The sequence below is a fragment of the Phoxinus phoxinus genome (assembly GCF_949152265.1).
Source record: "Phoxinus phoxinus genome assembly, chromosome: 15".
In the NCBI taxonomy this organism is placed as follows: Eukaryota; Metazoa; Chordata; class Actinopteri; order Cypriniformes; family Leuciscidae; genus Phoxinus; species Phoxinus phoxinus.
Window position 1 is genome coordinate 16939853 of NC_136890.1, and position 16033 is coordinate 16955885.

General features: G+C 36.8%; 1 protein-coding gene across 2 annotated transcripts in view; it reads left to right on the plus strand.

Moving 5' to 3' along the window:
* Positions 1 to 2599, plus strand: part of lmx1bb (LIM homeobox transcription factor 1, beta b) — an 82492-nt gene extending 79893 nt beyond the window's left edge. For both annotated transcript variants that reach the window (XM_079638726.1, XM_079638725.1), the window contains one exon: positions 1262 to 2599. In XM_079638726.1, coding sequence (XP_079494852.1) covers positions 1262 to 1419 — 158 coding nt within the window. In that variant the 3' untranslated portion in view covers positions 1420 to 2599. The remainder of the gene's footprint in view (positions 1 to 1261) is intronic.
* Positions 2600 to 16033: the final 13434 nt, after the last annotated feature.

Sequence of the window (16033 nt, forward strand, 5' to 3'; positions counted from 1 at the left end):
TAAGCTTTTTTATTTCATTATGTTATCAGGGCAGTTATATCACTGTACCATGGGAAAGCATCCATGGGTCTGCTAGCAAAACCAGTGACATTCTTATTCGTCATAATTTGGTATAACGTTTGGGTAGGAAGCAAACATTAATTCCTCAGAGTGAGGCGGTTTCTGGACAACTACAATTGTTCTCTGTATTATTGACATTAACTTCAAGCATTAGCCACATAAATCTGGAGACATCGGTCACAGCCAGCCTAAAAACAGGTCCCAAGTGTCTTGTCATTCATTCTCCTGAATGGCAAGGCCCAAATCCCCGGTCTCATCACACTCCAGCTTGGGTTTTATGGGAGAACAGCAGGGACAGACAACATTGCCAGCTCATTAAAAAACCATAGGCCATCAACCTGTCACTGTCTTGCGGAATGGTGTCATTAAGTACTGCAAAGCGTATTACAGCTAACTGTGCCCACAAGGAAAATGATAGAGCGGGAAGATTAGCTCAGAAGTAAACATTTGCTATTAGCTCGGTTGTTAGTGAGACACCATTCAGTTTAGCAATATCCGACTGTCTGGAATGTGGGATCCCATAACAAATACATAATTGAACAGTCATAAATTTAATGTTGTTTATTTGAAAAGTCACTTTTAATATAAGGGTCTATGATCATTAACTTTCCAAAGAAGTTCAAATTTACTTCTTTCAAATGTACTTTGGAAAAATATTTATTATTCATTATTTTGTGTGTGTGTGTGTGTGTGTGTGTGTGTGTGTGTGTGTGTGTGTGTGTGTGTGTGTGTGTGTGTGTGTGTGTGTGTGTGTGTGTGTGTGTGTGTGTGTGTGTGTGTGTGTGTGTGTGTGTGTGTGTGTGTGTGTGTGTGTGTGCGTGTGTGTGTGTGTGTGTGTGCGCGCACAATGGTAAGGTACTGTCATTAAAAGCTCGAACCATGTGTATATATTCTCCTTCCAAACAATAAAATATAAAGGCTATATATATATATTTACTCATAATACAAATGTTTTTGGAAAGTCACACCATATGACATTTTACAACCTGAACTAACCTTTCCTTCATAAAATCACTTGCTCATGAGGTACTGCACAGTTGGTTGCACCGCATTAATATATTTAATAATAATTATTATTAATATAATTAAATTTAACATTATCATCATAGAAGAGGTTTTCAGATCATTGTATGTCTGATTTTATTCTGCATTTTTTAATATAGATAAACATTGACCTGTTTTCTCTTTCCTCTTGCCACAGGAAATGACTCGATATTCCACGACATTGACAGTGACACTTCGTTGACCAGCCTTAGTGACTGCTTCTTGGCCTCGTCCGAGGCGGGCTCAATGCAAGCGAGAGTGGGGAACCCCATCGACCGACTCTATTCCATGCAGAGCTCCTACTTTGCTTCATGAAAACCTAAACAGACAAGGAAATGCAAGAGTGGGTCACCCGCTGCAGCTCACTAGTCAGAGGCCACCTATCAAGGAAATACAACGGAATCGTCAACAAAGCTTAAAGACGGGACATCTAAGATAGACAAACAGGCAAAAACAGAAAAGACAAGTGAACTTGAAGACTTACGGTCCATATTTCTCTGCAGTGAAGTGCCAGCTCTGGACGCCCAGGCGCCTGAGGCTGAGATTTTTTTTCTAGTTACTTGTAGATTGTTTGTACATGACTTTCTCAGAAGTAGCATTTCACCTTATCCTCATTGAAAAAGAGTATTGATGTACAGTTTGACGTCACTGAAGCATCAAGCCTCCACTCATGATTTCCTGCCAGGAGAGGCAGAAGATCAAGACACAAAGCTCATAATGCATGAATCCATATCCTTGTGATTGTTACGTTTAAAAAAAAAATGGAGAAAAAAAATCTTGTGTTGTTCAGATGTTAAAATGTGATGTTCGGACTCATAATTTCCTCTTTTTCATTATGTTCAGCATTGCATTTTTATCACTTTAATAGGTTAGCCCTCTGAAAGACAATTTAGAAAAGCTTAGAGGGGTGATACGTATGTATAGTGTATCTGCATTTGTAAGTATGTTAGTGTGTGAGTGTGAGTGTGTTCCAGTCTCCTCGGCCTGTGTGTGCGTGCCGTGCGTGTGTGCGTGCCATGCGTGCGTGCGTGTGCGTGTGCGTGCGTGTGTGCGTGCGTGTGTGTGTGCGTGTGTGTGTGTGTGTTTGCGTGTGTGTGTGTGTGTGTGTGTGTGTGTGTGAGATGGTAAGGTACTGTCATTGAAAGCTAGAACCATGTGTATATATACTTTTCCCAAACAAATCAGTTGTGCATGTTAAAAATGGAGATCATTCTATTTATTTAACTAAAACATGCGTTTGAAGGTACTTAAGAAACTGAAAAGCTTTATTTAAAAAGGAGAAAATCATGTTTAAGTAGCTGAGGCATTAATTTCACGTCATTCTTGTATGTGTTTTAATTAGAAAAAACTATGTATCTTTATTCCAGAAATGTACAAAAAATGTGCTATTTATTTGTTTCAGCCCTGACATTGCCGAAAAATGCATTTCCAAATGCGAAGATCGCTAATTTGCCAAAGTCTGTTGGTAGAATGAATAAAGTCCTTTTCTCCTTGATTTTCTAGTGTCCACAAGGCTATTTGTATACATTATTAATAATGACTTTTTTTATTTTACTTCTATTTTTGTTATTAACGTTTTATTTTTATTTGAATATTTACGGGATGATTGTTTTCTTTATGAATACGTCATGGAACTTAAGGAACTAGAAACTAAAACTAAAAAATGACAGACATTTAAACAAAACAAAAACTAATAATGATGACAAAACAACAATTACATTTTTTACTGAAATTAAAATGAAAAAAAAAATCAATCAATGGTACTAAAACAAAACAATGGAAATGCCTTATACATTTGCTATTCTAATGTTTCAGAAATGTTATTCTTATTTGTAGTTGTAATAATTATTTAATAATATTTATTTATAAATTAATTAGTATTAGGTGATAAATGTATCACTTTATGAATAAGAATTAATGTATTAATTAATTCATATTATAATTATAAATAACTGTTTAATTAATGGAAATGTAGTTAATTGATGCATAAGCTTAAGACTAGTTAAGTTTAAAACATCCCTTCAAATATAATAATAATAATAATAAAAAAAAAAATACAACTAAAATATTAATAACACACTCGGACTAAACAAAAAAGCATAAGGGTGTGTACATTTCAATGCATATTCCATCTGTCACACATGCATAATTATGAAGACTGAGTGGACGTTTTCTATTAAGTCAATATGTTTACCGGAGGATATAATCTTCTTACAACAATAGGTTTTGAATTACTGATGGGAACAAAGCTTTGCAAGCATGAGTCATACGTGTTCTCTGGTGTCACACGATCACGATCACGCATCACATGCCACACACTGAGCTCATGCATGCGTGTTGGTACAGCAATGGGAGCTCTTGCTTTCCAAGTCGCACAGGCCGTAAATTAATCCAGCGCGGTTTTAGATTCCTCAGCAGACAGAGGCCTGAAGGCCAGATCTGGTACCAGCACTGCAAGCACTCTCTGATGATCAACTGGTGGTATATCTCACATCTTATCTCGCTCTCATCTGCCATCACAGGTGTTAGTAGGTGTGGTTGTTCATCTAGTCTCTGTCAGAGCAGGTCTTATCAGCAGATTCACCGCAGGAACCCCTCCAAGCCTGGATCTACAGTGACACGGCAGCTCCTCACATGCAAAGAATTGGGAAGTGGGTGGCACTCTGTTCGACCCACTGACCTTTCCATGGCTTCCTCTGGAAATGCATTTCCGTCACTCCTTCCAATACTGACCACCCACTTTTTACTCAACCCTCTGCATTTCAATGAGGGCTGTCACTTGCATGTTAACCCTGGATCATGCTAAACCCTGGGGAAACGGAATCCTGGGTTATCTTTATCAAAATGTACCCAAGGTTAACAGTTAATACTGGGGATTCTTAAGCTGACGCACACTGTATATTCCTAAACCCTGGGTTAACATTCTTATTTGCATATGTGGGGTGTCAGTGTGACTGACTGGACAAACACAGCACGTGACCTGTTTACATAAAGGCACAAGCAGTGTACAACCTAATATAATATATTTTCAACTGAACAACCACTTTTTTTCCTGAATGGACTTTTCTAACTATAAAGGTAAGAAGGAAACAGTCTCTTGCAACTCGCATGAGATCACAGCAATGGCAAATGATTCAACAATCCAATCAATTCCCGATGGACTAAATCAAGTCCCTCCCTAAATTGTCTTCTTGTGTCACAATAGGGAAGAAGCAGAGCAGGGTTTCAAAACCCTGGATTGTGTTTTTTCAAACTAATTTATAAGGGTAACATTTTCTTCTACCTTGGGTTAAAGAATGTGCTTCTTGGTTCAATCCCTGCATAGATATTTTCTGAGCAAGTAATAGGGATATAAGTACAGCTCATATTTGAATGAAGAAAACATATTTTTAAAGATTGTGTTTTACTAACATTTCAAATCAGCAATAAAATCAAACAACAATACCATCACATTTACCAAATTTTGTTTTATTAACAAAGTTAATGGAGGAACACGTTCAAGTGATCTACTGTATCCAATCAGCACTAGAGGATACTTATTGTAGCCGACTTACCTATGTTCCTAGTTTTCAGTATCCCTCCGCCCCGAGTGTTGGAGTCTCTTGGCTGGTTCCTATCACAGTTAGGGATACAGTGAGATTGCTCAGGGTTCAGGCCAAACTTGAGCTCGTAACCCTCTCCTCGGACAGCACACCAAACACGCATACTCCTTTTACTTGTTAGTGTGAACTCATGTAACCTGCTTTAATACCCGAAATGCTAAGATAAATACTCAGCCCTAAGGCTCGAAAGGGCAGATTGCCAAAGGGGTTTTGTTGCTGTTGATTGCCAACGCTGTGTTGTAAAACATTCCCAGTGGCTACCATCTCTGATGTTGCTGCCTCTCCAAGGAGGAGCCTCGCACAGGGGAGGCTCAACTCCAAGGGAATCACAGGGGAGCCTAGCCTTACTTTAAGACCCCTGAAATATGGGTAGTCTCGAACCCTGCTTTTAAAAAGGGAGGCAGGGACCTTACACTTATAGAGTGATAGAAATCAAGGAGGGACGCCCCACTGGCGAACTTCCTCTACTTATTAGCATTGTCAAACCAGGGTCATTCCAAGGGGAGTACTGTCCCTACTTCAAGACCCAACCATAGTTGGGGAGGGAAGGAATGAAGTAGAGGGAAAATACTGCCCATTTAGCTTGTTAATCTTGCATCAACCCTTGGGCCCATCCAAGGGGGAGATATGTCTCAGACAAGGAGGCAAACAAGAGAAAGGCAAGCTACTGGTTGCAAATAATTCTCAGACATCCACATACTCCAACCCCAAGGGGAGCGATGTCCTACTTAAAAACTCCAGGACACTGGGGGAGAGCAGTTCAACCCTGACTTATATAAAGGCACTTCTCCAGGACCCACTGTAGCTAGTGCTTCAACATGAGACAAACTAGCAAGGCCTATACAACACCCACCCAAAGGGGAGCACATATCCCTCCGTCAAGACCCAACAGTGGTTAGGGAGGAAGGTAAATGAAGTAGAGGGATGTAATTGGCCTACATACTCCACTTCATCAACCCTAAGGGCGTACCTCCCAAGCACCCATCCACAGGGGAGCATACAATTTTACTTTAAACCCTAACATAGGGGAAAATATAGCTCAAGCCTGGGAAACAAGACACTTCAGGGTATCAGAGTGGATCAAGAGAGATGTCAGACACAATCAACCTCCGCCCATAGCCACTGACCAATGCCACTGTCACTTAAACATCAAGGAGCAAGAATTTCTCTTTCTCCTTATTACAGATGTATCTTTTTGACAACTATAGCAGCCATCAAACCCAATTTCATTAGCAGTGTCCTTTGTGGCACGGATGGCTATCTGCCTCAGGAAATACAACCTTCACCTGTGTGTGGACAGCAGAGGGGGTGGGTTTATCAATAACACCAGCCTCAACTCTCTCTGCATCTAATTCTTCAGAATCAGATATTCCACAATAGTCAATTTCTTTTCTTCTTTTTTTGAGATTAGAAACTAACTAACTCCCCTGCAGCCAAACGTTCAAGATTTTTACAATTTTATCGAGAATCAAGCGAGAACAGAGTCTTCTTCCATGAGTGCATCGCTATGAGTCCCTTCAACTCTTCCGAAAGCTAAACGTGCTTGTGCAAATCTGACTACTATCCCTCGGGTGAGAATCAAGGAAGAACAAAGCTTCTTACCGGTCTCTTTCAGGCAGTCTCGCGACTGCTTCATGCGTCTTCTGCAAACAAAAAGGTTGATGACGTGTGCTACGGGACTCCCTCTTATACTTCCGGGTGCTCCGCTTATGACGTCATGGGTTGTCGTCAGCAAATAAAACTGGAGTGTGTTTACACATGCCTCAGACACCGGTCACACTGATAACGTTCCTCATAGTGCCGATCTAAGACGCAGTGTTGAGTTCCACTTCAAAAGGTAGTATATGTATTTCACATATTGTAGAGTAAACAAACACTATCAAAAAGACAACTGCCTGTTTTAAAGTTATGATGTAACAGAAATAGTGACAGACAGATAAGTCTGTCATTTCACAGGAAGACAGAGTTCAAAAAAATATTACAAATTAAAAGGTAAAAAAAAGAAAAAAAGAAATGAAACATTCATTAAATAATTATTTGCAATGCAATCAATATGCATTTAGAAAATAATAACGCACATTTCTGTTTCATGCTAACTTTAAGGCAACTGAAAGGTGGAACATTCATTCCTCATTAATCAAGAGTGATTCATCTCCCTCTTTATAATGCTCAGTTCAGTGTAACACATTCAAAAGGTAGATTAATGATTCATTTGTGATTCATTCCTTGTCTACCAATAATTTATTGGTTTTAAAAAAATGTAAAGCATCTGAGTGTAGGTGTACAGTATGTGTGAGTGATCTGAACGAGTGACACATCAGTTCAGATGGCACTGCTACAGTATATCTGTAGGAGGAGGGGTCATTTATTAATAATTAATCAAAAGAGGTTTGGACTGCATTATTATAACAGCAAAACTTTCCAAATCCAGTTGACTACAATGAAGTTATACACAGTTTCCAAGCAGTGTGTCACTTTCTCTTTCACTTTTTACTGTTTTGCATGCATATTTTTATTTGTAGATGCTGACTATAATGCTAACCTAAAATATACTTTATATAGTCAAATTTAAGTGCTATAATGTATACATTCTCTGATCAATGTTTATATGTGTATAAAATACTAAATTAAATCTGTTTATCATATAAAGCAAGCAATTATGACCACTTCAGAAGACTTGGATTAAACCGGTGCTTAATTCATTTGGATTTCTTTTATAATCTCTTTATGAACGTTTTGAAGCATCAGAGTTTTGGGTGAATAGACTTTCAAAGGAGAAAATGAAATCTCCCGGATTACATTAAAATTATCCTAATTTATGTTCAGAAGATGAATGAAAGTCTTATGATTTTGGAATGACATGGTTGAGAAACTGATGTCAAATTAAATATTTTGGCGAACTAACCTTTTTTAAATAATAACATGGATGCTATAATGCAAAATATGACTGTCTCATCTGACCTCATATTTCTATATATTTGCATTATCACATCATGTTGTTTGAACATCTAACATTTCCACACAAAGACCTGCATTGTCAAAGGTAACGCAAGGGATCATGGGGCACCCTAATCAGAAACACAAAACCTCTGTACCACTCAGCTCATATGTCAGAAATTAGAGTGTAGCTAATTGTTTTCAAACAGAGAGTGAACTGAGGTGAATACGGGTCTGACTGACTGACCAGAGAGCGAGCGATACTACTCTTCATAATACTTGAGATAGGACAAATGGGCTGGCGCAAGTAGACAAACATCGCCCCTGTAATATGAGCAAAGACACACACATTGACACAGACAGCAGTAGTTTAACCAGTCGACTTTTCACACATTCTCTCTTCAGCTGCCCTGGCTCCATATAGGAAATTAGCCCTGCAACAATATTTTTTTTTTAGATTAACTCATTGACTCATTTTCAACGTGTGAGACAGTCATGCGCCTATATCACCTCTACATCCCCCATTGCCATGTTTGTGCCGTTCTCTTCAAAAATCCTGACCATGAGAAATCCCTTAGTTTGTTGATTCAGTTTATTAAATGAACGAGCGGATAAACTCTCTGCAGTAGCCTCTTAGGTGCACAGCTGGATAGCAGACATATGAATCTGTTCACCAGTGATTTTGGTGTAAATACAGAGAGGTAATCGGGTTGTAACATATAGGCCAAATGAATTAGCTTTATTCAAGTCAAAAATATGATTTAATAGCCTTTGAATCAACCTGGAGACATATGTAGCAGTTTATTGGTCAGATTATAGAAATAGATAATTAAGGTAAAAACTGCAATGCGTTCAGTTGATCAAATCTTACCAAAAAAAAAAAAGAACAGAAAAAAAAAACATAATAAAAAATAAAATGTTATAGGCCCATATGGCTAAGCTACTTCTGAATTACGGAATGAATTACGAGGCATAGCCTAAACGTCCACTGCACCATTCCATAATGGATTCTTTGTTAAACGTGTATGCTGTATCTTGACAAATTAATTAATCCATGTACACAGACAGTAAAGCTAAATGCACTTATAGCCTACTCTTAGTTTGGAGAAGCGTTTTATGATTTTGAGGTTGTTGTAGGCTAGTCCCTCAGAAAAGCGCGCGCATTGCTCACACTGCTGCAGTGAAGCACGTGAACGTCGTTCACTGAAAAAACTTTTCAGTGGTCTGGTGTGTTTACATTTTTTTTGTTGGGTCAAATTTGTGGAGCCTTAACCCCCTTCAAAAATGAACTCGCCGATTCTGCACGAATCACGTAAATCTACGTATTTTGGATTAAAAACGGAGACTCGTCCAGCACGGTTCACAAAGGCTCGGATTGCAGCAAATTATGAGGTAGGCTACATTTTACACTTTGTTTTTGCGTTTACTGTTGCATCCTTTAATTACAAACTCAGAGCTCATATTATTTTCAGCATTGTTGGCCAATCCTTAAACCATTCTCTGAACCAGTTGATTCCACTAAGTTTGGCTACACCAGCCTTAATGCTCGGATGGTCAAAGTCAGTCAGTCCGAACCATGCAGCAGCAAGTTGATTAAAGATTTTTATCTTTAAAGAGTTTAAAAGATTAAAGAGTTTTTTGTTGTTTTTTTGTCAGGCATGTTCTTTTGTCTGGCATTCATAGTTTGTGAGATTATCCAGCTAACACTTCCACGAGAGAGTCTATTTGACTCTCTTACAGAGGTGTTAAGGGTTAACCTTATACAGGTTGGAGGTTGTGACCAGTGAAAGGTATAGAGGTCATGCAAAGCCATCTAAATATCTCTGCACATAATAGCTTAAGGGCCTGTTCATATGTTGATCCTGAGTTGTTGTGTGCACTTTTTTTAAGAACTCGAAAAACTGTTAGCCTACTTAAAAGCTGAGTTTAGCTGGTTATTGGAAACTGGTTTATTTCTGAATCTATTTAACATAAAGCCTACTGCATCATATATGATACATACATTTCTGAGGACTAAATTAAATAAATTATCAACATGATCAAAACTTTGCAGTACAAACTGTTATATATACACAAGACAAAAGATGGTGTATAACAGTTTGTACAGCAAAGTTTTGATCATGTTGATACTTAATAATAATAATAATAATTATCATTATTTTGAAAAATAATGTTAAAATGTATCAAATATGATACAACATGATTTTGTATTTGATGTCATCATCATTTTATTGCATTTCATAAAATGTTTTGCCACACAACATTTAAAAACTAAAGATCTTTAATGACAAAACAAATATCATCAGCGGCAGTGGCTCAGTGGTTCATGTAGGTTGTCTACAAACCGGAAGGTGGTTCTATCCCCGGTTCCACCTGACCAAGTGTCGAGGTGTCCATGAGCAAGACACCTAACCCCAGCTTCTCCCGACGAGCTGTATGGCGCCTTGCATGGCTGACACCGCCGTCGGTGTATGAATGAATGAGTGAATGAATGGGTGATTGTGAGGCAATATGTAAAGTGCTTTGGTGGCCATGGGTCTATTAAACCGCTATATAAATGCAGTCCATTTACCATCTTAGTAAGACATATTATTGTACGATCTACTGTAGAGAAGGGTTCACCTGGAAAACCTGTTAAGTCCTGGAAAACACATGGAACATGAGAAGAAAACATAAAATGACGGATAATCTGGTTATTCCTGAATCCGTCTACAGGTTGTTTAATTCCTAAAATTGAATTAAAATGAAAAATTAATGAATTAAAACTAAATCCATCAAATAATCTCATGATGGTAACCTCTAAAAGCTTCCTTGAAGCGTCTGATAACCATATTTGGAATTTTTTCTTTTAAGAGTAAATGGGTCATAAAATATGAGAATGTGTGAAAATGATATGGGTATCAAATATGATACAAAACAGAACACATATGCAATTTTTTGTTTTAAAATTTTATTTATTTAATTGATTTTCCTTTATATCGTGTAAAAGTTAAAAAAAACCTGTTCCATTAAAACAAATCTGACAATTATTTCATATATTGGGCTGTACAGGGTTAAATATGTGGCCATTGGTTTTGGTCCAATTATTATTGGACATTATTAGCACTTATTTGTATGATAGAGGAATTCAGGCGGCTGGTTTTGATGTGGGAAAAGGACTCTAGGGCCAGAGGGCATTGAGAGAATTGGCCATGACCTCAGTGACTAACACCCTTACCCTAACCTGAGATACCATCACTAATTCAAGAGCCTTGTTTTGATCCAATCAATGTTTCCCACAGAATTTAAGTGTTAGTTTTAGATGTCTGTGATAAATTTGTGCTGATCTCAAGATTTGATGGGGTTCATACTCAAGAGTCGAGTCACCTGCAATATGTCTGTTGTTTCTCCTATTTGTAGGTCTAATAACAGTTTCCAACATAGAAATATTGAAATATGATACCACAATAATAACATTTTGACTTCAGAGAGGATATACTTTGATAGAAAATCATCACATCATTTGGTAAATGTAGCTATTTCATCTAAAGCAATAAACTAATCCAAAATTAATTTGTAAACTTGCTTCATATTTTTTTGATGACTCAATTTTTTGCATGCAAATCAAAAGCGTACAAAATTAAACTATAATAGATCACATTAAAATCAAGAGACATTTATCTAATTTAATCTAGCCCAGGCCTGTCATTAAAGCATACTATTAAACCTCAGACCCTTGACAATAGCTCTGTATTCAATGAAAACCATGACTATTGTTCCCCTTTGGTTTGGATTATTTAACCTGGTATGAGTTGTAATTAAAGTATTCATGGACAGTGCTATTATGAAACTGAAGAATAGCGCTATCCCACCTGGACAAACACTCTTCAGTGTGACAAACTTCAGCTGGTCACGTACAAGTTTAATTATGTGTTCTAGGAACAACATAAAAGTCATTATTTACATGCCAAATTGCCAATTAATCTCAGTGAACTGGGGGAATACAGTGTAATCTGATAGCTCTCTGTCCATGTCTATTGCACAACCTCTGACATGAAATGTACAGTAGAGTGAATTTGTCAATGAGCCCCTCTCACGTATAACAATGTATGACAATAGCATCGCTCTGCGGAAAGCATGTGCAGGGTATCATCTTACACGAGACCTTCACAAATACATTCAAAAGAGCTTTATTGAAAGAAATAAACAAAATTATTCCGCAAGGATGGATTCAATTGATCAAAAGTGACAGACACACAATGTATGAAAATAGTTATGTTGCAAAAAGCTTGTTACAAATGATATATTTTTCAATAAATGCAGTTTTTTTTTTTACTTTATTCAATATTCATCAAAGAATCTTGAAGAAAATATCTCATGATTTCCACAAAAAAAGAAGCAAATCTGTTTTTAACAATTATAATAAGAAGAAACATTAGTTGAGCACCAAATTAGCATATTATAATGATTTATTTGCAATCATAGGAATTCATATTTTTTATATTAATTTAAATATTTATATTTGTTTTATAAAAACAAATTATATAATGGAATAGATAACATGTACTGTATGTTACAGTGTTACTATATTTATTTGTACTATATTTATGATAAAATAAACGCAGTAGGAATGTTTTTCATAGAAATATCTTGGTGAACATTTTATTTTTTAAATGTATTATATGAATCATATTATAAAAAATATTGCATGTAGTAAAGTACTTATTATTATTATAATAAATTAATTATATTATTGTTTTGTTAAATTATAATTGAATACTGTAATATTTTTTCAATTTCTTATTACTGTATTTTAAGATATTTATGATTAAGGATCATGATATATGATATATTAGCAAAATCATTGACCAAACGCTAAAGACTGAGATTTTGAGTGTCCACACAGTTTTACTTTTGAAGTGAATGTTTGAGAACCTGGGTTAGATATACTTGCTCCCCTGATGGATAGGCAGCCTGACTTCTTGGTGCTCTTTTACAATCACATTTACGTGAAATTCAATAGCAAAGAGCTTATTCAGGTTTCTCTTACAACTTAGGGTTAAGGATAGAGAGAGGTTTACTCTTGAGGGTGCAATAGCTGAACATGCATTAAGCCAAAATACTGCAGAGAATAGAGAATCAGCACTATAGTATTTTACCTCAGATACTTAAGACACCCTGAAAATCTCAAGCAGACAAGAAAAAAGAAGTCAATCCACAGTAAATATTCATGTCAACAGCCAATAAATGAGATGGTGAAGTTTCTTCCCTTGGCATAATTTCTGTCATGTTGCCTCTATTCATTATGGAGTAATTCCACCAATAACAGCCCTATTTTGTGAACACTCGGAAAGCCATCGCTGTCTTGTAAGGCTTAAGTGGGCCCTCCAAATGTCGTCCTGGTTGGAGCTTTTATTGATGATGCAACCCAGTCAGGTTGAAAAATATGCTCTTAGTATTTAGCCGTGTTGTAATGGCCTAGATTGAGAGAATCGTATTTCCATTTTTTTGTATATACACCGGTTTTAGAGTGCTTTTCTTCTTGTTAGGAAGTTATGTGCGAAAGTGAGGATTTTTATAGTCGATGAAATCGAAAGAATCTTAGACAAGTACTGCATTACATATTTTTATCGCATCACTTTTAACAATCCTAAATGCTCCTAATGGATTTTTTGTGTGTGTATCCATGCTGCCAAAACAAATCGTGAGGACACGGATGGCACACCTGGAGTGAATTCAGCCCCTTTTTCGAAGGCTGAATTGAGTCTTTTCTACTTTCGCCGCATCAATAGTAACATGACCAAGCTCTGGGAGTAGTATTCCCTGCAAGAGGACCTCTGGGTAATGTTCAGACCAGACAGTGAACAGGATTAACTCTACACAATCAATGCAAAACAATGAATCTGCCAAAATCCAATCTGCTGACTTCTCAATTATTTAAGCTTCCTTGCCTTCCCTATGGAGCTATGCTTAGCCTCCACCTCCTCGGTCGGGCTATTAAATGTTTCTTTAACTGAGCTAACTAAATGACAACCGATCTGGCTTGGGGACTATGTGGCAGGCTGACCCAGGGTGATTGACCTGATAATAACTTGTTTTCACTGGGTGAAAAACAGAGGGCCCTAACATGTCACCGCTTGACCCGGGCTGACCTCCAGTGAGATATTATAGGGTCAGCGTCTGTGTCAGGTCATCAGTGCAATTATGTTGCTTTGATGTTGGTGTGACTGTGATACATGGGAGTGAAAGCGCTAAGTTAAAGAACTATTTTCCTTTACATTTAAGTATTTATTTTTCTAATGAAAAATTTCTACTGTTCACAAGTTTGAGGTTAGTAAGATTTTTTTGTTTGTTTTTGAAAGTGCTCACCAAGGCTGCATTTATTTGATCAAAAGTACAGTAAAAATAGTAATATTGTGAAACATTATTACAATTAAAAACAAAGAAACAAACTTTCAAATAACAAAAAGGGGGAAAAAAATCCTATGATGGCAAAGCTTCATTGTCTGTGTCACATGATCCTTCATAAATCATTCGAATTTGCTGATTTGGTGCTCAAGAAACATTTCTTATTTTTAACAATGTTGAAAACCAACTTTTGTTTTGTATTCTTTGATGAAGAGAAAGTTCTAAAGAATAGCATTCATTTGAAATAGAGATATTTGTCACAATATACAAAAAAATTGTCCATTTAATTATTTTAATGTGTCATTGCTGAATAAAATGATTATTATTATTATGAATGACAAAGGTCAGACGGTGGTAATGTTACAACCCGATCTCACGGCAATTCGTATGAATTTTACGAGGTGGCTAATTCGTACCAATTCATACAACCTCACTCGTACGAATTTGTAAGATTTTTGTAAATCGTACATATTTTACGAGTTGCCAAATTCGCATGAATTTGTACAAATGACCTACCCCTGATCCCGCCCCTAAACCTACCCATCACGTGGGTTTAGACAAATTGTACAAATTATCCACCTTTTAATCACTCGTACAAATTCGTACGAATTGGTCATGAGATAGCGTTGCATGTTACAGAGTTGCTGCTTGTTTCAGGAATTGCACCACCAGAAGGTTCCTTAAACTGCAATAATACTGATCTTTGGTCTACAGATTTTTCTGTTGTCAAACTGATATCAGGAACATTAACTGAATTTGAAGTTCCTGACCCTTTCTGACCCTGACATCTTATGATGAATGGATATTCATAACACCTCCATATTCTCTCGTTTTGTATTGGCAGATGTGTTTTCTAAATTACTCATATAAACCAAAAATGAACAAGCACAGTTTTTACTCCTCCTCCAAAGCTTTGTAAATATAGATTTTCAGTCTGGCTCTAAAATACCACAGTTAATAATTAACCATCAGGACATTTGTAAGCGGGGACCTTTTATACGATGGGTCAGACTGGTAAGGTTAATTGTTGGATTTGCCAGCAACAGCAAATCAGCCAATTGTCCTTTGGTCTGCAGTAATAAAGATGGATTTTAAAATGAACTGTGCTGAGCTAATAAAAGAGCTCTCAATGTCTTTTCTGGCTTATTGTTGGGTCAAACAATCATTTCTAAAACTAAATAGATTTTTTTTTGTACGATTTGATCAATGAATTATGAATTTTAACAAAATGTGCACATTATGTTTCTACTTATTCAAAAAGACGTATTAAAATGTATTAAATCTCATACAAATTCTCAATTCAGTTCTAAAACTAAATTGAAATGGCTGTTTTGATTAGATTCAGATTTGTGCGTATTGCAGATAGTTCAGTTGTATGTCCATTTTGCTTTCATATGAAAACAAAATCTCTCTTAAATGAATTATTCACTTTCTTAATGGAATCCAAACTTTCAAAAACACCCAGCAATGTGATTATTTAATTGATTATTTAATTGAGTGATAAGCAGTTGGTTTAATCAGTGACATTAGATTCTCTAACCGGCGTCTTATTGTCCCCATCTGCTTCCCTTAGTGTTTTTATACGTAAAAAAGACTTATTACATTGTCCAGTTTTCTCCTTGAACAATAATGTGATTCACCATGGCATTTGTCTATGCAGCATGAATGATCTACAATGGTGACATTTTTTCACAACCATGACAGAAAATCTTCTAGCAAAAACTCATTAGCAAAAATGAGTCTGAACAAGACCATTATCCAGAACTCAACGCGGCGTGACGTCAGCTTCACATTCTCTATTGCGCTTCAACGTTTAAAATCACTTGTTTTTAAATAGCAATGCTTACGAATGCATGCAAATGATAAGCTTTCGTGGCAGCGCAGCACGGCAATGCCACGTGAGGGTGTAACCGCAATAGAGACAATAGTCCAAAAAATCTCTACCGGTATCGCCCACCTCTAACCCAGCGTACTGTATACTGTTCATCTAATTTTGGTCAGTA